This window comes from Varroa destructor, unplaced genomic scaffold (assembly GCF_002443255.2).
Source record: "Varroa destructor unplaced genomic scaffold, Vdes_3.0 BEIS01000003.1, whole genome shotgun sequence".
In the NCBI taxonomy this organism is placed as follows: Eukaryota; Metazoa; Arthropoda; class Arachnida; order Mesostigmata; family Varroidae; genus Varroa; species Varroa destructor.
In genome coordinates this window covers 13,725,639-13,750,034 of record NW_019211456.1, presented here as the reverse complement: position 1 = coordinate 13,750,034, position 24,396 = coordinate 13,725,639, and the positions used below count along the sequence as shown (strand labels likewise).

Here is a 24,396-nt window from a genome sequence, read left to right as displayed (position 1 = left end):
TGGCCGAATGATGTGTCACGAATCATCAGCCCTTTTCGCAATATTCAGTTGTGTGCTGACACGGTTTATGCATCTGTAGTGATAAAAAATTGAGGATTATTATAGGCCGTCAGCCCGCTAAAATCAGTGGTAAAGTAACGGATGCTAAATAAAAGCTAGGCACTTTTTTTTTTTGGCGATTGCAGGCCTTTAGCACTTGAAGGCCGTTAGCCAATGATATTCGTTCGAATTAGAGAACTAATATTTGTTAGAAAGTAGCCCTGCTTAGAGGCTATGTCACGTCCGCTTTGAGAAAGAAATGTTATCCTCCATTTATTACAGGGGCTGGTGTGCTTGCGGGCTCGGATATGCTACTCTTGCTAGATATATTGGGTCTCTCTAAATTCAAACTATTTACACCATTCACTGCGACGCCCTGTTTTTTTTTGTACCTTGTAAATTTTACAACAGTCAACTCAAATACTAAACGTAAACATTCAAAAAACATGCTACTAATTACTGCGCAGTGCTTGCTATTACGTACAACACAACACTATCATGGAACGTCCAAGATATTTACCCAGTGTCACCCCTAGGTAGCTCAGTTACACCTCTATTACGTTAAAAGATACTAGCGATTTCTAAGATCCACTATAAAAACAATAGAACATATAGCCGATATTATAAGTCGGTTACAGAATCGATTGTTTCGGTTCATCTTGGAAACGATAAGATTTTCGGCAAAAAAAAAGATAAAAAAACTCTGGGAAACTTACGACTTATCTGCTGGCGGTAATAAGTTATGCCTTAGTTATCGAGAACTCGACACTAATTGTTATTTTTTAATGAAAAAATGATCCAAGAGTCATCTAATTTGATCATTTTTTTGGTTTAGCTTTTATTTTATGTGAGTCTTGCGGTTCCCTCTATCTGCAGTCCAACTCTATTTATCAAGAGCGATAGTTGCCTATGCTATTTCGAATCAGAGAGCTTTAGAAAACTGCATCAAAGAGTAACAATATAATTCAGTATTTTCAGATTTATGAGATTTATTTCCTACTGAACCAGAAAAAAAAAAACCTATTACTAGTAGAGATACTTTAAGTTAAATTTAAAAACTGATAAGGATTTTTTACCTATACGAGCTAGAGATAAAACATACTGACAGTCAATTGTAGGACTAACATCCAGAAAACGACAAAAAAAATTATGAAAATCTATCGAATAATGCGGGTTATATCTTTCTTTTCTATGGAGAATGTCAAAGCCAGCTAAAACAATAACAATAAGAAAACTAGAGCCGGCTAAGAGATGCAACTTTCTCATTTACTTTTTAGTGATTTCACAGTTCCCGAGATAAATAGAGTTAATGGAACGAGCAAGCGTTTTCAATTTTTAAAACTAACTAAAAACTTCATATAATTGAATTTTTAGAATCGTTTTTTGGAGCAGATTAAAAATTTTGAAAGACCTTCAAGACGAATATTAATTACCAGATGCTTTCTTCAGACGCTCGTATCTTTCGCCACTTATTACAACAAGAACTATAAAGTTAACTGACAAGAACTGACCGATTCGAATTAACTGACGGCAGGCTCGTTCTACTGAGAAGAATCAAAACATTGGCCTCAGTCGTTAACGTAAATGGATTAGGTCTTCGAGCGACTAAGTGGACCTGAGTGGATCACAAGTCTGTTTTTCTGAAAAGTAAGGATATGATCACATTCAGTGAAGTAGTCACTCCTGCATTGAATTAAATCTCGCATAGTCGTTTTGGTTTACGAGATATGGTAAACACGCAATGCTTCGGCGCCAGTAAGCCGATGTACACGAAGACGTGTCGAACATTTAACTGTAGTTCTTATCGACCAATCCTTCTCTTGGCATGATCATCATCATCAGTCAAAACTGAAGTGACAGAAGATACATGGACTTCATTTATATTGCCGCGTGACATAGCGAAAAAGTCACACCGACCGAATGATGCTCTTATGTTACATGTTGTTATAAAACCTGCTGCGGATCGACAATCTTTCCTAGCCACACTCAATATGTGCTCTAGCCGATAGCAGAAGATGCTTCCAATGAGCGTGGCTTTAGTCACGTGCCTATTACACGTAGAAATACTACTACTATACTACATATTAACATGCGCAACACTCTAAATTGTGCGTCACGTTTAACTGTAGAACCTCAAAATAGCCTATACTATGGTGGTTGTGGTCAAATTTGAAAGCCATGATCTTCCTGTAATGGCTAGTATAGCCGTATAGGTTTTGAACCAGATTCTGTCCGGGTTTTGTCATTTTAATTACGAATATGATCACTAAGCCTGACGGCTAATCTGTAGCTACGTTCCCCTGGCACATTGTTTTCTCCTAGATTAGGACCAGATGCCAGAAGTTTATGAAGTTTGCAGAATACAAAACTGTATCGTCAAAATGTTTGCCTGCAAGAGGTAGAAATGATTCAAACAAAGTCGGCACTGACTGTGCTCTGAACCAATGGTAGTAATAAGTGTTAGGCAGAACTTTTTTACAGAGGCGAAGCGTTTAATGATGTCATGGCCAGCCGATTCTGGGTTGTTTTAGATTTTTTAAGGGGCGTAGAAATTTAGTTTCTGCTGTTATATATTATATTATTGAATAATGCGATTTATTTAAGTAATTTTATGTCGTTGCCATTAATCAATGCATTTTGGAAAGCTTCTAAAACCTTATAAACACGCATTTGATTATAAAGGCCTCGCCTGTACCTTTCGATCTAAATGGTTTATATATCGGGTCGCGCATTTGTTTCGTCAAGCTAAGAGTTCTGTTAATTGTTAGTACATAGCGGTGGCTGGTAACAATTCGGTGCCGACCACTCGTACGCTGTTTACAGAACAACGTTTACGTGTAATACCATTCACATGATATTAAAAATGGCTTCTACGACTTTCACAGGGTGGTCAAGGTCGGACATCAGGTGGAGTCCGTTGCCGCCAGTATTTAGACCAATACAAATTACCGACAACTAAAAAAGGCGTACTGTGCCTATCGAATAATTGAAGCCAGAATATCGGACCCATATGGCCTATTCAACAGCGTCATGTTCAATGATTAGGTCTGGTAAGGCCGTTTTTCATTAACAAGTGACTACAACCAATAGCCATCGTTAATCGCTTGCTTTGCCATAGAGCTAATTGTTGAGCGTGATGATAAATATCTGTTAGATATGGCATTCCAACGGGTTAAGTATACAAGCTAAACAAGCAAGTTATACATTATTTGCAGCAATAACTTTGCCGACGCTGGTATTTAAATCAGCGGTGCGCACATGCAGGCCGGTGACTCACGACCGCTACCGCAATGCACTCAAAAATGCTACATCTAGGACAAAATATTTCGATTTTTCTCGTTTCGGTCAACTGCCGTTGAGCGTTGTTGCTATTAACGGCTGGTTCCATTTAGCACGAAGTCCAGTTTCGAATTTATCTATCACGTCACGTGTCCCCAACTTGAGTAAACAAACACACTAACACTGAACCATCACAAAGACTGGAAACAGAGTCAGACTGTGCTGAACCATACCATACTTTGTGCTTAAAACAATCATCACTTTTGAACGGGTGCCGTTTTCTGTTTCTGAAGAAAACGTTGCTTGGCTTGGTTGCTCTGTTTCCTGTCTGTTTTGTGAGTCAGAAAGCATATAGGTTACCTTCCTACGTAGATGTCGTTTTCTTGTTATTGCAACAAGGTTATTGCACTAAGCTACCTCGTTTGACTAAAATAATGTGATACCGTCTCGACTGGTAACGATTCGACAACTTAGTTTTTCTAGTATCTTTACAAGGGAAATTTCTTTGTTTTTAGATTTATAGGTATGAGTGTTATAATCTCCAGCAGCAATAGTTCTACCATTGCCGTAGGCCGTAGAAAGAAATCGAATTAATTTTACTGGTCAGAAAAGTTTTTTTTAAATACTTTTTGTCCATCCTATCTGTGAGAACAAAAACAACTAGACAAGCTGTTTGGTCCGTCTTTTCCTGCTGCCACGGTGACCCCTTGGCCTGCTATTCACTGAATGTATTTAATATTGAAAACGAACAGGTTTTGTGCGACGTCAAGAGGTGCCGCCTTTGCTCGGTTCTCGATTTTCGTGTCTATTCGCTTAAGTCGCATTTAGCAATCCAAAGCATCCTTATTGTGCATGTGTGTGTGTGTGTGTGTGTACACTGGTGTCTGTTTTTCTTCTTACAGATCTAATGGCCACTGGTTTCCGTGCCCAAACAAAGCGTGCTTTTCAGGCCATCGCTCAAGTACACGCCTTTAAATTCTCATTGTGACTCATTTCAGAAAGGCTCTCTGACTAGAAAATGTTGGTTCAGACGAGATCAATTAACTGGGCCTTTTTATCAGTCTAAATTCCGTTGTCAGCAATTCTTCCTAGACGTGCATAACTAGGGCAGGCTTGTCCTTCTAGGAGAATTCCGGTCATCTTGCTTTGCAGAAGTGGGCGTGACACCGGTGTTAGCATTGTTCTTAGACACATGTCGATGATTCCCATTAGGTTTTAGTCATGAAACATCAACAAAGTATATCAAAACTGTAGATACGATTACAATATAACTTCTGGAGTTAGTTGTCCTCACCACTAGTGACATAGCGCAGGCCGATTTGTCAGACTCATAATGGAGTAATTCCAACACCGTGTAGAGTATATTTTATTCGCAGCATTCGGTAACGGCTCCGCCAAAACCTGATGTAGTCAGCCTCAAACACTTTACTTAATACAGGAGTGTAAAGTCGATTCAAAGTTCTAACGTATTGTTTAATGTTGTCCTTCAACCTGTCCTATGCACCTATACGGCTTCCTAAGTACGCTCCCTATACGGCCAAAGCAGCTCTTGTTGCCAAAATTTTCTGTCTACTACTTCTTACACGTATCATCATAAGATACATATAGTAATAAACGCATGTAAAAATATCATTCAGAGGTCTGTACAAGTCTAACTACCAGAACTGCGATTGTACGAATATGAAGTCGTTTAGGAACGCTACATATGTACGACGCCATAGCTGAGTTCACTTCTAATTTAACATAAATAGAGACGCTGCGTTCAATTTGCCGCATCTAGTTGAACCTTTCCGGCTACAAGCTGCATACATGTAATACAACTGCACGGTTTGGGTTCCCAAACATATCTTGAAGCATATTTCGAAAGCACATATCTCGTTCCCATAACCAATAACAAAGTACTTCAAAGTGTTTTTCACAACTTACGTCTAGTACTTAAGCTGTGCGGCATTCTTTTTAAACGGCTGGTTCCCAGCAGATTCGAACCTAGACCACCACGTTTTCCTAAATTTAACCAACATCACGAAGATTGTCCGTCAAATCAGATGTGCCATATCTACACACAGGCTCAGCTCTAGCACTTTCTGAGCTTTAAGTGCTGATTTGTGCAAAGTATAATATACATAGATACATACATGTCACATTGATTTCAAAAAGAAAACGAAACATAAGAAATAATGTTACGCTAATCTACATATTATTATGTGAAATGTTTTCGTAACTTTTGCGCTTGAAAATCTCTATGGATATAAATACGTTTTCAACAAGTTTAAGTTGTGGCTTAAACATTATAATAGTTATTTTTTTATATTGTGTCTGTTAGTCGTTCACGTTTTCCAGGCAACGGCTCGTTTTCCTTTAGGGCATCCAGAAACATTTCTTGCATTCTATAACGTCGTGCGTTCCATACGGGATAACACCGCAGCTAACCAGATTTTATAGCCTAGTATAAAAATGATCTAAGAGTAGTTATTAATTTTACTATCTGAAATATCTTATTTATGAACAAGCCCTTGATTTAAAGTACCGATAACAAATCCAATTGATTCATTTTCCTGCTTCAAGGACCTTATTAATTTCTGCCATTTTGATTTGGTAATGATCGCACCAACTCATGCGTATTTTCGGAGTAAGATTTAGGGTCACACGATGTAGAGACGACGTGCAACCTTAGCCAAAAACTAATTTAGACATACAATCTTGCTTCGAAGCTACTTATTTTGTTTAGCAGTTGTCGCTTACGTTTATGTACAGAGGACTTTCATTTTGTTCTAAAATTGATTTATTTGGACTAGACTGAAATAGTTTGACATTTTTGCACTTTGCTAAAATATTTCTCTTTGAACAATACTTATTCTATAAACGTTTCTCTTCCGAAAGGTAATACGTCTACGAATTTTATTCATCTCAAGCTTTCCCCTTGAATACAACTTTTTTTTTTTACAATCTACTTAGTGATCATTATTCCACTACCAAATACACATGCTTTGGTGATTTCTAATGCTAAGCTGTAGTTTTTTTTTGTATATTTCGAGCTCATCAGTACTTCCAACATTTTTGTTGGGAGCTATATAATTGTTTCATTCAATTGGTCCAGTTACAGCAGTAGACTCGCCTCGAGATAAATTTCGATTTCTCACGCTTTTTTCGGTGTTGACACCGTGTAATCATTCTCTGTTACCAGTTTTTGCCTTTTTTTCATTCTTTTTTCACCCAATCAATATTTATCATTAATATGCTTCCGTGTTAACGCATCTTAGTCATTTCCACTCAAAATCTTAATTATCTTATATCGTTAACTATCTTCTGCAGTTTCCTCCGTATCCATTTAATAAACTCTTCACGCTGGCGAATAATATCTATCATTAGGTAAGGACTAAACATTTTGAATTTTACATCCAGCATCGTTAGATTAGACGAGGAGACATCTCCTATCTAACACAACCATTACATAGTATATGTTGAGACTCAAAGAAGGATCCATTAGTCCGACCAGCGCCGCTACGATTCAAACGAGTTATGGACTGTGCGACTAATGCCATGAGTAAAAGCATTTAGCGAAAATGGTGGGCTCGCTCATGGAGAAGATATCACATCAATAGCATAACCAGACGAATGCATGTTACCACTAGCTATTGTAAAAAACGACGCCATATTGAGATCCGCAAGTCGCCGGGTGACGAACCAGGGAAACAATTGCGATCTCAGAACAATACCGCCGCTTGTGCCACGGGATCATAGAGATACATTGAAGTCTTTTGAAGATCTGAATATTTATTCATTGAAAATAACGTCTTTGTTTGAAGATATGAGCTACTGTATCAAAGTTGGTGTAACGCTAATGTTTTCAACAATACTGAGTGCTGTTATCTCTATGTATCGTGATCTAACAACAGTCTTGAACACGCAACCGAAAACCATATCAAACGAACGCTGGTGTATCCTTAAGCCGGCTGATGTAATGATATTACGTGCTCAGACGAACCGTCCAATTCCGCTTCTCTGCGAAGCTCCTCAATCCCAGGGCAACAATACGTCGACACGTAATCCTGACACGGTGACTTTCTTCGAATTCATCTACCGTCAACTTATGTGCTTGAGAAAGAGGTATGCCCTCATGCATCGCTTAGGCTGGAAATTCAACTGAACCCAGCACAGAAACGACAAAAAAATCAGTTTACCATGTCGGTCATCACCAATACAAGAAGGGTTCCTTATTTTTACTTTTCGAATCTAAATGGGACCGCTAAATCATATTACCCAATGTTTCAAGTCTCTAAAAGCTTTATCAAAAAAAATCTAATCAATAATTAACGTAGAAAATTCTACCTGTTGCAGATATCTTATAACTTGTTTATTCCAATTACTTGAGATACTTATTATATATATTATTGTGCAGTCTGATAGACGTTGCCTTCCTCGTCCTAGGTCGTCTCGACATACGCATGGAGCTTGCACCTGGCTCCGCGATCTTCCCGTTAGCCTACAAATTCGCTATGTGTTCCTGATTCCATTGTGCCTGATTGCGTTGAGCGCGTCAATGTGTGTCGTGTGCTCACAAATGACAACGCTTAAAGAAGCGAATCATAGGTGCGAAGAATTATAGTTACTGCCGTACCTTGGCATATACATCACACCTTGCCGTAATGGTTTAGACCAAAATCGAACATTGTATTTGAAACGATCTGTGTTTGTATCATCATGTAGAACCGTCTCTGGTTTCTAGAAAATGTTGAAACAAATTAGTGTTTTCATCTTATTAACTTGACGCAGTTCCATTTTGTCGATTTTTGTTTGCATGAGACATTTTCTTTCGCTCAGTTTCGGTGCCTAATTAACGACGGCGGCCTGAAATCACCACCAAGCTAATCTGTATATGAAAGCTATGGCCAAATTGATACATATGGCGTTCGTTCAAAATGATTCTTTATTGTACATTGTAGATTATCGGGCGCTATTGGTTCCTTTTGAAATCGGGAAACCTTACTCTTGCTATCGCCGGATACATCTGCTCTGACCGGATCATACGAAGGGAAGGACATTTTTAATAAAATCGTAGTAGAATGGTTTGAGAATATAATTTACGCTAACTCGTTAGCCATTTTGCGTGTTTTGTTGCGCTTGTTACTATAACAATGTGAGAAAATATGATAAAATACTGTGTATTTATTTTAGTGAGTAAAAATACAACTTTTCTTGATTTACGCTGCAAACAAGCCTAAACAGTGCATAAGACGAACATCAGTTATAAATGAAAATACATATTTATCTGCGTGGGTCAAAAAGTGACAGGAAATTAATTATATCGAGGTCGTCCAGTTCCCAGAGATGTTTATTTGGTAGTAACTGCCCGGGAACGTTTAATAATTATGTTGATAATTAAATAAGTTGTTGAAATCACGTAAAGATAAGTTCAGGTAGTTTCAATATCAACGAACAGATTGTGGGTACATGAAAGTATGTTGTGACGTCTGTGGAAAATGTTCTTTGCAAAAGAGCTGCTTCAACCTAGAATATGCAGCTTGCACGAATCGTACGTGTACTTGTACGGAAAGGCTTTAGTTAATGCTTTTTTCATAGTAACTGGTCTAAAATTATAGTTCAGGGCGACCAGTGGTTCTACAATACAAATCAGGGTCTACGTCATCAGATATTTATTATATAAATAGAGTAATTTGCTCAGTCAAAGTGAAATGCTTTTCTAAACGTAAGCGCTATTCAAATATACGCAAGAATTATGAACTTCTGGCGATGTGTCACTTAAAACGTGATTGCTTATGGCCTGGAGAGGAATTTGAGATAACCTAGGTTTGGGTCCGGCCATAGACACTGGTTAATAACTCGTGAAAGCGCCGAATCCGTGATGTTGTGCTACTTAACTATAAATTCTGTTGTTATTTAAAGCTACTAAACTTAGAACTCACAAAGAACAGGAAGCATTGTATACATTTCATGTTATAATTCACGAATAATGCCCAATAAGCGACCATTGTCAAGTATTTGAAGCTAATCCTATTGTTGCCAGCCCGGAAAGTCACGCTATTAGCAAGACACTACGTCCTACGGGTAGCAAGTATCAGGGTAGGAAATATCATGAAACTATTGTTTCTTAGAAATGTAGATAGCTGAAAAATGTAAAACACATGTACACGAACATCTGGCCTTTCTTAACTGCCGTTTGCGCACAGTTCGCCAGACAACACTGCCATTCGAATTTCCCGCCACAATTTACCGTACCTTCCGGCAGAAATAACGCAAAAATTTCAAGAAGGCCCCTTGTGCAATATTCGGCAGCATCGACGGTACCAGTGGATCGTAAATGTGAATCGCTACCGGCCGATTCCCAAGCTAATTTCCACTCGAGGTTCGTCTAAATGTTAGAGATCAGCTGTTGCTAAAGGGCTCCTGCGTCTGTATGCGTGCTGCTGCGCGCCAAGCTTACAAGGCCCTGCCACAGCATTGCGTTGCTGCTGCTTCTTCTTTCGATAGGAACAAGGCTGATGGCGGCTAATGTGCTACTACTAGTTTCGCTACGAGAGGACCCTCCGTCAAAGGAGAGGTGTCCGTCTCAGACAGCGCGCCCACATCCGCTGAGTGATCAACGAGTTGACGCTGGTTGGCGGCTGGAACGCTACCTTAGACAAACCACACTTCAATTAAGCAGTGTGCGCATTCAAACTCGCCTGCGACACGAGGGTAAATTTCTGTAGTTCAGCGACAGTAAGGTGTCCAGCCTGTCGATGTTAGTGGTTAGGCGTGCTGCTCTTACCGTTACGACGTGTCACCACAGTGGTGCTACTTGGATTTCTGGTACTGCAAGTACAGTTGTACGAATATTTCTGCGACAGGTGCGGATAGAGACAAAATAGTCATCGGTTACGGTGAAAAGGATGATCCACGGAGGTTGGAGAATCGAAAACGAAGGCAAAACGTCGATTATATCTTCAACATAACAAAACCACTAAACCAGCTGCGGACTGAGGGCATTGATTACTGACCGAGGTAAGAGATCAGAAAATGAGTAGGAATTTTGTTTGCGTATAACATAAGGACAACGATTCAATGACAAGATGACAAAGCTAAAGTAAAGGATTAGATGGGAGGTTGGGGTAAGAAGCTCATTGAAGACAACCTATAGATAGTACCTTTAGGTGTAGCGAAAAACGCGGCATATGAAAATTCCTTTATTTTATTGAAGGGAGGAAAAAACAGCATGTACCTTATGATAAAGAAAATACGTTTTTCTGAAATATGCTGTGAGCTCTTACCAACTGGCAGTAAATGTCTAATAGGCATTTTTAAGATTTTCATCTGGATACGATATGCAGAAGTGTTTTGGTCTGCTGTAGTTTGCCTTGAGTTTATTTGTTAAATGTAAGGTGAAAACGTATAAGTGAATCACTCCTCGTGTGTATCATTCCAACTGATCTAAAATAATATCAGCGCATACTACTAGTAACATTGGATTTCATGACATGCATTGCCGTGCTGATGTATTTTGATTACTGAGTATAGCTGTAACTTAAGCGCTCGATGGTGACCGAGTCATCATCAAAATATATCGACACTACACAGCCCTATCTGGATTCGCTCTGAATCATACGATTCTGTATAACTAAAATACCGCAACCAACCATTTCAATATTCGTTCTAATCGAGTAACGATTTCATATTTGTTATGGGTAGAGCTACTCTTGATATAACAACTTATGTGCCTGCTTAATTTCAGAGAGTAAGTAATTAGTAGGGTAGAGCAAAGACGTGTCGTGGGCAACTTTCAAATTCGACACGTTTAGTGCAAGCACAGGCCAAACAATGGGATACAGGTAGTGGTAGAACTTTGTGGTAGAATAAGACCAGCTGACAATACGCTTTACAAAGATAACTTGTCGAATTTAAGTTATCCACTGAGACATTGTCTGTTAAGGCAGAGTAGATATCAGCCATCCGAGCAACTGCTGATACTGGACAACCGTTGGTAGATAGAGTTGCTTCGCTATAAGCTGGCCATGCTTACTATACTCAGTTCCTGAATATGCCTATTGCCCATTAGAGCCGTCTCAAGTAAAGTGTTCAATATCGTAGGGTAGCATAGGCACCTGGTGTACCGGTGTGCGTGATAATGTGCTGCAAAGCTCAAAGTCTGTACCCAAGTAGCTCATAAATGAAAGCGGCCTTAGGAGTATGTTAAAACAATATCTATCGGTATACTACTAGTATATATTTAATATATAAATAGAGTAATTCTCCCCGCCTAGGGCCATTGTGAAGTGATTAACTTAGCTAGGCCTAGCGGCTAAAGGTAAAAAGTGCAAATGTTATACTTTTTGCCAGTCAATTTCCCTGATTGCAGTGGCAACGCTTCGAATAAGAATAATCGTTTTAAAAGTTCCACTTCATGGTTCTCGTTAGGGCAACACTGGGGCAGACATAAAACAATAGCTTGTTTTATGCACATTTTTAAAATCTGACGTCATGGATCTCTAGACAATCGCAGATATTTTAAACTAGCTAGATCTTTTTAGATGATATTTAATCCTTTAGTCACAGAGCCATTTGCCGTTACCAACGCGTATACCGCTTTGGCGGTGCCATTGACATAGTACTTATAATAATCAGTTGGAGGACCCCCCCCCCCCCTAGTGGATTAATTAATACTCTTAGCCCTCTCGGCGGTGTTATGAAGATTCTACCAAGCAGCAAGCTTTTCAATTTACCTGAGAATTTTCGTAATTTTACTCACTATAAAATATTAAAATATATAGTTAATTCCCGAAGAACACGCTCCGTTTATTTATTTGTTGTAATTTTATTTTTGCAGCATTCCCTATTCCGCACACAAGATCTCCTTTAAGTCTCTTCAACTCCAAACTAAGTGTTTTAATAAAATAATCTTGTTTAAGCATGCCACGTATAATATCGTCAAGAGTATAAGCGCTATTGCTAACGTAATCCATGTCTACTTGTTTGGGCAAAGCGTCCACTTATATAGTGGATATTTCTCCAGTAGGGGAGAGGGCAATTGGAGGTGACGTCATATTCCTGTAGGGACCCGCTATATTAACCACAGAAATCTCTCGGGGTAATACTAAACCCGAGAGACTTTGTGCCGAAATGACTTTGAGACGAAAATGGCTTCCCGACAACTTAGATTCCGCCGCGCCGCTTGGACATTAAATAATTACAGTGATGAAGAAGTTAAAAATTTAAAAGAAAATATTAATCAATTCAGGTACATTGTATGGGGATACGAAATAGCCCCCAATACCGGAACGAAACATCTTCAAGGATATAGTGCACTGGAAAAACCTGCTACTATAGATCGATTTAAAGCGCTCATATCTGAACGAGCACATATTGAGTTCGCGAAAGCATCAGAAGAGAAAAATCGTGAATACTGCATAAAATCGGGCCATTTCGAAGAATATGGACGCATAAACTCTCAAGGCCAACGCAATGATTTATACAATGTAGTCGACACATTATTAGAAAACAAAGACGATCCTATCGGCGCAGTGGCGGAAACACATCCTGTCGCATTTATAAAATTTCATCGCGGTATCAAGGACCTGGCTAATACTCTACGGCTTGGAGCAAAACGTAACCATAGAACTAAATTATGTATTGTATATGGTTACCCCGGCACAGGAAAAAGTTTTCGAGTCAGACAAATTTGTGAACAATTATACGGTGAAGATGAGACATTCTACAAAACCCGTGGAGAATGGATTATAACTTTACATAATAATCAAATGTTTCTCGTCTCAGTGGGGGCTACCATTGTTAATCTGAAATTTGTTTAACCCGTAAAAAAATCAATTAATTTGGTCTAATTACTTCTAGAAAATTCTACTAGTAATATTGAATGTTTGTATGCGCTTGTAAACATTTGCCTCTTCCGCTAGCCAAAGCGGAAATAGGCCGAGTGTTAATAATGGCATGTCGTAACCCACATCCTAATGATTTATTATTAGCTGAACTTCACATTTTTCAGTAAATAAGAAGCTCATTATTACGTTCACTTTTATGAGATGCCGTTTCTGTATTGATTGTTTCGTAGCCAACAACATATCGTATGAATATTACATCGTATGTAGACTATGCCTTTCGGGGTAATCCTTTAATGATTGATATTGGTCTATGACGTCGATATCATGAACTCGTCCTGTTTGGGTATCCAAGTTTAGTCGGCTAATGGACATATTTGTATTGATTTCTACATTGTGCGCGTTGTAGGAATTATTTCGAGATTAAGGCAAGTATCTTAAATATAGGCGTAACTATATTTACCTTTCGAACAGTACACTCTTTCGTTTCCAATTTGCAACGACTACCTTTCTCAACTAACTAAGGGTATGTTGTCAAAGGGTGCACTTTGAAGAGCTAGAGGCGTCGATTGAGTATCTGAGAGCTATCCATTCCAGGTAGAAACATTTTAGTAAACTGAATTCGACTAATTAAATAGTGTGTATGTGTTTGTGTATATTTCGTAAATCGTTTCTCAATGTGAATTTTTTGCGTGTACTTTTCAATATTTCAACATTTATTCAAAATCTTTATAAAATATTGGGCCTAAGAGCTTTTTCTACTGGAACCTTTAAGCCATTTATTTACACTATATAATTACTTACTGAAATTGCCGGCCACTCAATTAAGACATCATTTAGCGCTATAGATTATACAATGTATGTGTATCAGAAAATTATTGAACTCTTTAAGCTAGATTTAGCTACCGGATTTTTCACAGTAGCGCTTAGTCGGCCTTGATGTATTGTCTCTGCAATGTATTTCGCAGGTTCAAAGGACTATAATATCATTCGGGTAGTTCTGAAGGACAAGTACATAATAACATTATCTACATAACAAGGGTCATTTTGTGTGTTATTCTCAGGGATCATAGTGCGCTTCCATCGCTCCAAGCGAAAAAGGTAAGCGATTGCCGTCTACATATTGTTGAATCCTCGGATTCAGATAAATTCAGCCGAACGCATGGCCATATGTTTGGGCGATAAAAGCTATGCACATAAGCAAACGTGGTGGAGCCCTCAGTCCGACAAGCCTTCCTACATGCGAGTGCTTAATGTGTATTTTATGTGATCCTTTAAAAGTGTCATAAACACGAACGATCCTCCCTAGATTAAGTCCTTGCGGAAAGTTTGAAATTTCGCGACCTTTTTGAAAAACTAGTTTTCCGTAAAGCTGAACGGAATAAAACTAAATCACTAAAAATACAATTCTTAAGCCTTCGCTTGTGACTGCATAGATTTTTCTTCAAAGAAGCCTGATAAAAGCTCACAAAAGTTTATATATCTCTATAAAACACCACTTTACATTAGGTACAACAAAGATTTAGCCAAAATCTGAAAGGCTACACAAATGATCCTGAACATTTGCACTTGATGCCCATTTATTAAAGTCTGTATCTTGTATGAAGCGGACCGAAGTAAACACAAATGTGTAGAAGCTCCGTTTCATTATGCATCGCTAGCCGGCCCTACGCTAGCCTGTTTTGTTATCATCATTGTAATGGCAAAAAACTCGGACGCCTCTTCTTGGAACGCCTCAGTAATCTTGTTTACCATTTGCTGAAAAATTTGACCGGGCGGCTCCGTACGAACGATTGAGAAAGATGGATCTGGAAAAATGCTATACTATATTCATTGCTTATTCTGTTGCTTGGATTTTTGTCTCGGAAAGTAAGTTTGTCTAAAATTGAACTTAGACCTGCCCTGTGCCTTTGAAGTTAGTAGAATAACGCGTTGAACGAGTAACGTAGACGCAATTGAAACTAAAATTGTCACCGGTGTGTTAGTAACTGTTTAATGGAGAGACGAAGTCATACTATAGGTCATGTCGCTATTTAATTCCAAGCTCGATTGCACCGAAATGTACGAATGCGACCTCAGAACACTGCATAACATTAGGTAAAGCTGTGACGGTCGTGCCTCTGCTGTGGCGGAGAAGCCGATCATCAGATATGGAGCGACAGAAAGATGACAAAGTCGTAAATCACGTTGACAGTTAGCTTGCACTAGTGGCTCCGCTCCTGTGGTACGCTGTTGATACCACTAGACTCGGCGACCGGCTGTGACAAATCGACAAAATACTTTTGCTGATGCGTTACCCAGAGCGGGATGACACGCACGAAAAGACTGTATACAAACAATAATATCCCTAAGCGTTTTATAGTTTGTTATATGTTGACCTGCACTTTTACGAATGAATGAACACTTATGTTGCACGTTCGATGGGCTGAAGAAGCCCAATTTCTGACCCAAACATGGGCTAAATGAGACCTGCAGCAATTTGGCCAACCAGGAGTTGACCAATTTCTATGGTACTGGTATTTGAGGTTTTGATGAACCAGCGTAGATATCCATGTAAGGAAATTCGTTGGTGAATATCTATCGAGCTTGCTTTCGACGGTACTCATGTCTGCTAAGAGTAGATCTCGCTTTATTGATTATCACTGTTCGATGCTAAGCTGTAGACGTTTGGCGGTTAGGCGCTGTGCTCGTATGTTAGAATTAGTTCTTCGCATGAAGCTTAATGTGTGCCAAAAAAAATGTTCCATCAGAAAACCCAGCATAGAAATAAATGTGGGTTGTAATATTTCAATGATGGAAAGTGCGGAGTTTGTGCTACCCATTAAGACAATGCGTCAATAAAACAATCAAATTTTGTTGATTGAAAACGGTTGATTGATGCTATCTCTGTACCACCGGATTAAATCCATTTAAAACGGCCGATGGAAAGTGCCTTTCTAGTTAAACAAGTTTACTCACTGGTCGACTTTAGGCTGGACCCGTTTCGTAGAACTAAAGGAGCAACATTGAAGCACAGACTGAGTATTGATACAACGATACTAGAGCCCATAATATCGAAATATGTGTGCGATTTATCGCCATAAGGCCTGCGTTAGCCGTATATTACACATTAAAATTACATGAATCGTGCAGTATTGTAAACTCAAAACATTAGGTCTAATAATCCTTAGTAACACAGTAAACCTTCGTCTTTATTCAAAGAACCATTAAAACAAGCGCAGCTAATTGGAGACACGCTCCAGGAACCATTCATTTACATTATCATTATAGGTTGTCATTCTTAAACATTTACTGCTCTGATTTCATAACAAACATTGGTTTGGCAGGCAATATTTCTAAGGACGGGCTCTTTGAGTCTATGCTCCCAAAAAAAAAAGCCTGATTCGATCAAGATTAGTTGTGACTTAAATCGTACAGACTAGATTTGGCACTCATAGACAATTGCAGAGCTTGGAATATTGTGGATCATTCCTTCATAGGAAATCTTATCTATATCTAGTTATATATCGTGGTCCTTTGCTACTTTAGTATGCAGCCCGCAAAACACTTGCCTTACCCTGTGTACATACATATAACATGTTGTCATACACATGTACTCGCGTGAATAAACAAATTATCGTGGAAAGCTTATTTTGCGTTCCATTATATTTTCATCTATACATCTCCTTTTGCTTCCGTGTTAATTGCGGGTATAAAGGCTTCGTCAAATACATGGAAATATGTTTGCATTCGTTTTCCCTTGTTGTTGTTGTTGTTGTTGTTATTATTATTGTGTTTTTGTTGGTTCATTTGTGGGATTATTTACAGGATGGAGGCGGATGATCTGGTGAACTTGGTTGCGGGCGGAAGGGGGAGATCAAAACAGTTTTTACGCCCACTCTTGCACAAACTTACAGGACAACTACTGGGCGACACCGGAGATGATCACGAGACCGGGAACTCGCCAGGAAATAGTAAAAGAGGTCGACTAAGCGGCAGCGGCCTGCTAAACTTAGTTTCGAATTTTTTTTCACGCGACCACGACGAACCCAGAATCGGAGAAGCTGAAGAGGTTCGTGAAGAAGCGGATAATGAGTTAACTGTTAACGAGGAATCGAACGGGTGTTGCCGTCAACTACTTGCAGGATACAAGATGCATGTTCTTTTATTTCTGTTCACGTTTGCGTTAACACTTAACTGGTCGGCGACAGCCTATGCCATAACACGGAAGGTGTGTCTTGCTCAAAATATTTCGGCGCATGAAAGTACAGCTCCAGAAGAACTCTGCAAACGGTGGTTACGTTCAGACAAATCAGGAAGCAAAGGATCAGAAGTTTACTCAGTTGAGGACATGATCAAGGGACTGTTTGAGATCCAAGATGTACCCGATTATCAAGCGTTGTCATCGACTTCATCATCAGCAATCACGAATTTGCCAAATGCAAACACAAGTACAACGCATTTAAACCAACAATTGATACACACTGGACGGAAAAGTCACGGGAGAAAAGCTGCAGAAACGGTCGAGCTGTATGCGACTTACCAAGCAATTGTAGCGCTCGTACCGCCAGCGTTGGTAATGATTGTGGTCATATTATCATACCGTGATGAGTTTACTAATTTTCGAACACCTTTGCTTATCGGAATGTTTGGCACTGCATTGTCAACGGCCGCCAATCTTGCGTCATCAAGGTTTCCTGACGCGCCGCTGTTCTACGATACAATCACGCCCTGCGGAGAGATGTTGTGCGGTGGTTTACCTCTCATAATAATGTGCATTTACGTACATGTCGCTTGCAGTGTTCCTTCAAACGGTCATACAGTAGCGTTCTTTCTTTTGCAAATTTCGTTTACAACGTCGTTCATTACAGCGCGGCTTGTTTCGGCCCTTGTTGTTGAAGCATACACCGAAACACTGAGTCTCTTTATAGTATCGATGATTGTTATCTTGTTGACGTTGATTTTCGCGTATGTTTTCGTTGACCACGTCAAGTTCGAAAAAGACACAGATCAACCGATTCCTCGCCGTCGACATGCACGTGTCAATGGACGTCACCATTCATCGACCGACCCCGTGCTTCTCTCATCACGACTATTCAGTCACCACCATTTGCTACGTTCGGTGCGGGGTCTAGTGCACGACCAGGCCCAGGGCACCAAATATGAGATGCTTTTTGTGATGGCTACGATCTTCTTTTTTGTGGCTACGACAAACGGATTCGTAGCATGCTTCTTGTTCGAAAACACAAATCAAAGCGAAGTAATCCGTGACTCTTCGATCATCATCGCAATTCTGTTGATCGTTATACCATTTTTTGTAATTATCGTTCGGAAACTTCCATTTGATCCCAACTACACCTTGACATTTATAGGTGTGTTCTCCCTAACGGCCAGCCAGACTTTTCACTTTGCTTCACTAGACGGGGGACAGAACTCTGCAGTGATAAATCGTATTCAGCACGTTCTTCGAACGCTACTTAGTCTGGCGCCAGCTGGAATGCGAGCTCACGCCGCCAAACTCGTCGAACGTCAGAAATTTGGCAAAATTTTCGGAATGGTTGCGGCGTGTGAGGCTTTGGTTCCATTTATCGGCGTTGCAATGCGTAAAATCATCGGAGGGGGTTTTAGTCAGCTTCCGTTTTTGTTGCTTATGTGGGGCACGTTGCTTATGCTTGGGGTTGGGCAATGCCGACGAAGAAAACCCCAGGTGGCCGTGGAGGCTGTCGATGAAGATGAATGAAAGCAGCCATCGTTAAGTAAGCAAGAGCGCACATTGGAGTAAACGAAAATGATCTGGGTAGTCCGAAGCGGCGTACAGGAAAAGCACTGGCTGTTAAGGGCCGCCAACGAATGGCGACCTTTCAGAAACTTTCCCAATTAGTATCGATTGTAGACTGTGCGATGGAATGCTACCAAGCAACAAACTCTTGTGGTGGGCCCGTAAGCCCATCACTCTTCAAAGCAACATCTTCGGCAACGCAACCGCCAAAACCCCTGACGACGTACACTGTTCGATTGGTCCGATGACGGACCCAGACAGGCGCCAGTCACATGCTCATAATGTGTTTAAGGAAGCCTCTTTAAACTATTGAAAAGCAGCGTCACTGGGCAGTATCTGATATTATAGGTAATCTACTATTTGCCCGTGTGTAGAAATACCGTGCGGAGTTTTTTGGAAGATTCAGATTGAATTTTCAACACCGGAATACCAGCAGGGATGAAATCAACCTGTGTCGCGTAGATTTAACGACTTGTTTCGAGACAGAAGCGTCGTCTGATTTCTAAGCGTCCTATTTTCTGTTGCAATATATTTGCCTTGACGTTTTTCCACCTTTGATCTTTATTCATTTTATTAATTTCTATCTATATGGAAGCACATTCTCTTTCTTACATGCTTTTGAACAGAATTTGGAATTAATAAATTTGTTTCTGGAGGCTAATGAATATGTGTTCAGCTCAGCTCACGGTTTCCTACTCAAGGTTCGCGGTTGTTTGCGTTTATTAATTAACGCAGCGTAACGGTATACCTCAAAAGATTCATTTGTACCAGAGAATGTTACTATAGGAAGCCAAGACGTCGATGGAAACTCCGAAAAAAACATGAGGTTGTACTGTCCATTAAGTAATGGCGATCTATTAGAGTGCTTGCTGTATATATATGTCATCCCGTGTACGAACTCCGTGGCTTCTTCACAATCGCTCTACGACAGTATACTTGATCTTACAATAGCAGCTGGGTAAATAAAAAGAAACATTTTCATTCGATAAGGCAAGGTTCCTGTATTGTTACATCTGTCAAGGTTTTCATGATACAAACCAATGAGCAGTTAGCTAATAACAATTTTAAATCGTTCGTTTGTAACATGGTAATACATAACTAAAGGTAACCATGTTTAACAGGCGTAAAGTAAAACTAATAAGCGTAACAAAACAACTATGCGTTAGTATGTGTCGCAAAACTGCTGTCGCAAATAAACTTACATTATTTATAATGACAACGGCAACGATGCCTTATGATGTTTATTTAAAACGATCCTGAATAAAAGTCCTTCACCTCATCAGATGGCTATTTTATACTGCTTCTCACTGAATGACTTAGAAAAGGCTGAAGGAAGTTTGCAGTCGTAAGGTTAAATTGTAGGAGGCGAACAGTATGTGGCACAGTTACGTTTTCCATCCGGAAAAGTTCCGTGCCACTTCAAAGGAACTTACATTGAACACAAATTGCTTTTTTTGACATAGTAATGCTTATAAATTTAAGATTGGAAAATTCGTTTCAGTATAGCTTCGTTTCGAAACACCATAGTGGGTGTAATCGAAGGGCATCAATGCTTTTCCTGGGGTTTTCTAGCTTAGGGCGAAAGTGAGTCTATTGATGCATCTTAGCTTGTTCCGGTACACCTGGATGTTGCTTGTGGGCAAACTACAGCCTTATTATGAGGTGTCTCGTAGCTTTCACGATCTATTGTGTGTAGCCTGTGGGGTAGCAGTTCCAAATTAAGAATTTCTCAGAATAAGGATCAAGTCAGGGGTTGAGCCTAAAGGTGTATATATGTATATTTTGTAATAAAAAAAGAAAGATATTTTTCAATGCTTAAAATATAACTTCATTTGGTAACCTTTTCAAATGAGCTTGAATAGCGAACTTTCCAGGCGTGAAAAATTACCGCACCTTCATCTAGTAATACTTTGAGCAAGTATTTCCCAAGCATAGATTCGACAACTGTTATACAGATATTATTTTATCACTGTTTATTTTTAACAATGTTAAAATCTCTAAACACATATTGAACGATTTAGTATAAGTTACGACGGCACCATGCTTATACAGTGTAAACATTATGCTGTCATTATTTCGGCAAAGCTTGGATACTAAACAATGATAATCCAGTATTTTCAAAGCAATGCAGCCTCCTGACTAACGCATGATAAAAAAAAAGTTTAGCGAAAAAGGCAGTCTTTATAAACCAGCTGCGAGCAGTTTGCCAGTCCTGTGTGCTGTTGTCTTTGTGTTATCGTAATCCACATGTCCCCACAAATACACAAACATAAAGCATAAAGCAATACGGACCCGACTAAAAGAAGGTACTACCTGTTTCTATAAAATTCTGAGGCGAGAGAGGCCTGTTCGCACTGGAGTCTTACTGTCTAACCAGTCAATCGAGTTGTAGAGACTGGCAGGCAATTCTTCTCGCTCCATTGAACCATATTCTTTAGCCATAACATCGCTTTGAGAAAATCTGCATTAGCATAGCCATTCTTGTGGCTAGCCAACGCGTGGCTCGGCATTAACGCACATGTCGTGGAGGCGGAAGGCAGCTCTTATATACTGACTTAGCGTTACGTTGGAGTCTAGCAAACCGAACAGCACAACTTTGAACTATAGTCGAGAAAGTTTCCGAATTGTCGATGCTTGCACAGGTAGTAGTAGTAACAGATTCAGCGTGAAGGGGATCAACAGCTGCTGGAAAACTACGCATTGTGCAGCCTCGTGCCTCGTCGGCTCTCAGGGGGTTGGGGAAACAGAAGACTAGTGCCCTCGATTTGCCTGCGACTTAGCTGTCCCGAATCTCCCGTCCCGGGATGACTTCGATGACGATAATACAACGATGATTCCTACGATCACGGCAACTACTAAAGATGGCCCATCATCGGCTTGGAAAGCCACAGCGTCATTCTCCTTCTTATGTTGATCTTCCTGTCCCTTGTCGTCGCGGGTTTGCTTCACAGCTACAGCGGCGACGACTAGGTCTCGTGTTCTTTTTATTCTGCGGGCGCAGTGGCAATGGCGTTAAAGGCAAGGATCAGCTCTCCAACTCTCAAAGCGACGAAGTCAAAGTCTGTGAACGAAGCAGTGAAAACCATACTACCCCACCGATGGCCGTGACTAGGGCATCACAAACGCGCTAAGAAAGAAAGAGAACGAGCGCTAAGGGGGGTGGGGCGATAACACTGATTATAGTTAGTATTGATAGGAGATGAAGATAAGGATGCGACATAGGGCGGTAAGGTGCAGCAATAGCAAGAGCTGGAATAGGAGAACGAGATGGAACAGAAATTAAGGTTACACAGGCATGGCGACCGCGATAGAGATTCCACTAACGGAAAAACTTCTGCACCGACCAAGAGAACGTCACACCGGCAATCAAGTGCTGCCGGGCGAGCGGGATTCCGTCCACTAACAGGGGAATGTTGCGAGCTCTGTTCTTAGAGACGTTAGCTAAGCAGTTCTAATTCTTGGCTTAGTCAAACGCGCCGTGTCAATTTTCATCCACATTCTATGTATCGCACGCAACAAACTCGAGTTTCGTTCGCGGTATGGGTCCCTTGGTGCAACTAATGCCCACCAACTGACGGCGTGTCATTGACCACCAGTTAGCTTCCCGTTTTGGAAAGCCATAGCTGCAGTGAGAATCTTTCTTTTTTCGGATTGCCCAATAACTATAACTCAGGCGCGAGCGAGCACTCGGCCAGATGGGGAATCGTCACGGGGCAACGAACAGGGATATACGGTACAAAAGCGTGCGCGATGGACAGTAAAACCCAACATAACCTCTTGACAGCGCAGGCAAAATAACCAGAAAAAAATGCCACCTTTCTGTCAGCCACACCCAGACCATAAGACCCTAGACCTGTTTATTTATCTATTTCAACTTAAATTAAAATAACAGCTGCTTGAGGAAAAAATAGGCACGGGCAAACAGAGTGTTGAAGTATCCTCGCATCTGAGGAAAACTAGCAAACGATAAAAGTTATAATTCAGATTTGTTATAGCTAACGTAAATATTTCATAAAAGTTTCCCTTGAATTATTAACGAATCCGTTATCCATAAGTTGAAAGTTCTACAATTGCTGCAGGTCAGTTGACAATAATCATTTATAATGTGATACCTTGCGCCGAATAAGTTGAGAGCACATAAATACCCCTTAAAAAAATGTACGTTATGTATGTTCATACTTGTATGTTTCCCCTGCTTTTGTGCGGGATAACAAAAAAATCACGCCTATAATGACTTGGAAGGTATAGAAATATGCAACATACGGGAGACATTTGAACTTATTAGTGAAACAAATAGAGTTAAGCAAGCTTGAAATTTCTAGTTGAACATAAAGCTCTTCATTGTAGTGTAAGGTCTTTTATTTGCCTTTCGGTATGAAGCTTTTATGAGTGCGATTTATTAGACGAAGTAGTCTCCAAGAGTTACTTACAATCGACATAGCAAAGGGAAAACAAACTTGTTAGGAAAGATGAAATGCTTAGATTTTCTGTAATTTACGAAGTTGCTGCCATTTTGTCATTGCATTTGTTAGTCCATGAGTGAAGTCGTTCAGTTGCGACTGGGCTTTCAAGCCATTTATGTATGTATACGGTAGAAGGAATCAAATATATTTACGCGAGAGAAAACGCTAACATCCTTCACCCCTTTCGTTTTTTGGTGTCAGTTCTTACAGCCATATTAGTGTGTAAAACAACATTTTCAAAGCGAGCTCTCATTGTCGCCGCAAACCTGGCCATATTTCCCTCCATCACCACCGTCGCCACGTACCTTTGGCCCTGTCTATCAAGGTATACTTATCCAAAATTCGTTTTTAGAATTGGGGCACCTTTAGTCCCTTGAATCTCTCGGTGGGATAGTGTTATTTCCCTAACGAAGCATTACTACAAGCGTGATTGACCAGCTTTAAGAGGATATGAGCAGAAGAGACGCAAGATTAGGAATAGTTCGAGTAATATAGCGACCCTAGGCTGGTAGGGGCATAGCTGGACGGGAGCGCCCTCGGTGGATACCTCTGAAAACAAGGAACCTGTTGTCTATTCTTCATTGGAGCGTTCTTCTCTCAGCCGCGGCTAACAAAAATTGTCTTCCCCTGGTCATACGGAACCGCACAGGTGGTAGTCTAGTTTTTTGCTGTTTTTAGTTTTTGCTACTGTTACTGGTCTTATCGTAACGCGTGATGTTTAATATTTAGACCCGGAACCGCTTGTAATGATCCGGGACGTCGCCTCGATAGCTATTGTTGTTATCGCTGTATCAACAGCTTTTAACGCTCTCCTTGGTGACGCGTTCGAGCATGGCGAAGAGGCGGAGTCGTAACCGCAATAATCTTCGAATTCGTTCTGTATAATTCGGGAAGGACGTAAGGAAACGTCGTTCGCTGAGTAAATCGAATGAGTTGCACCCTTGCATTTTTTCTACTCTGTGTCATGCATCAAGTAAGACAAGAAGAATCGATCGGAGCTGGATAGAATCTCGGAACGAGTCTAAGACAA

The 24,396-nt window shown here is 40.2% G+C and overlaps 1 protein-coding gene and 2 long non-coding RNA genes across 3 annotated transcripts; 2 read left to right on the top strand and 1 right to left on the bottom strand.

The window, feature by feature from the left end:
• Nucleotides 1–7,214: 7,214 nt before the first annotated feature.
• Nucleotides 7,215–9,736, bottom strand: LOC147756553 (uncharacterized). Its single transcript, XR_015324586.1, has 2 exons — nucleotides 9,243–9,736; nucleotides 7,215–7,461 (listed from the first exon to the last, which is right to left on the bottom strand). It is a non-coding gene; the product is annotated as an uncharacterized LOC147756553 (long non-coding RNA).
• LOC111247429 (uncharacterized) lies at nucleotides 7,286–8,474 on the top strand. The gene is made up of 3 exons (XR_015324583.1): nucleotides 7,286–7,425; nucleotides 7,747–7,908; nucleotides 8,262–8,474. It is a non-coding gene; the product is annotated as an uncharacterized LOC111247429 (long non-coding RNA).
• A 7,217-nt stretch (nucleotides 9,737–16,953) lies between the features above and the next one.
• On the top strand, nucleotides 16,954–20,182 carry LOC111246180 (uncharacterized). The gene has a single exon (XM_022795351.2). It carries the CDS (start codon nucleotides 16,954–16,956, stop codon nucleotides 18,862–18,864), a length of 1,911 nt encoding a protein of 636 aa, XP_022651086.1. The 3' UTR covers nucleotides 18,865–20,182.
• Nucleotides 20,183–24,396: the final 4,214 nt, after the last annotated feature.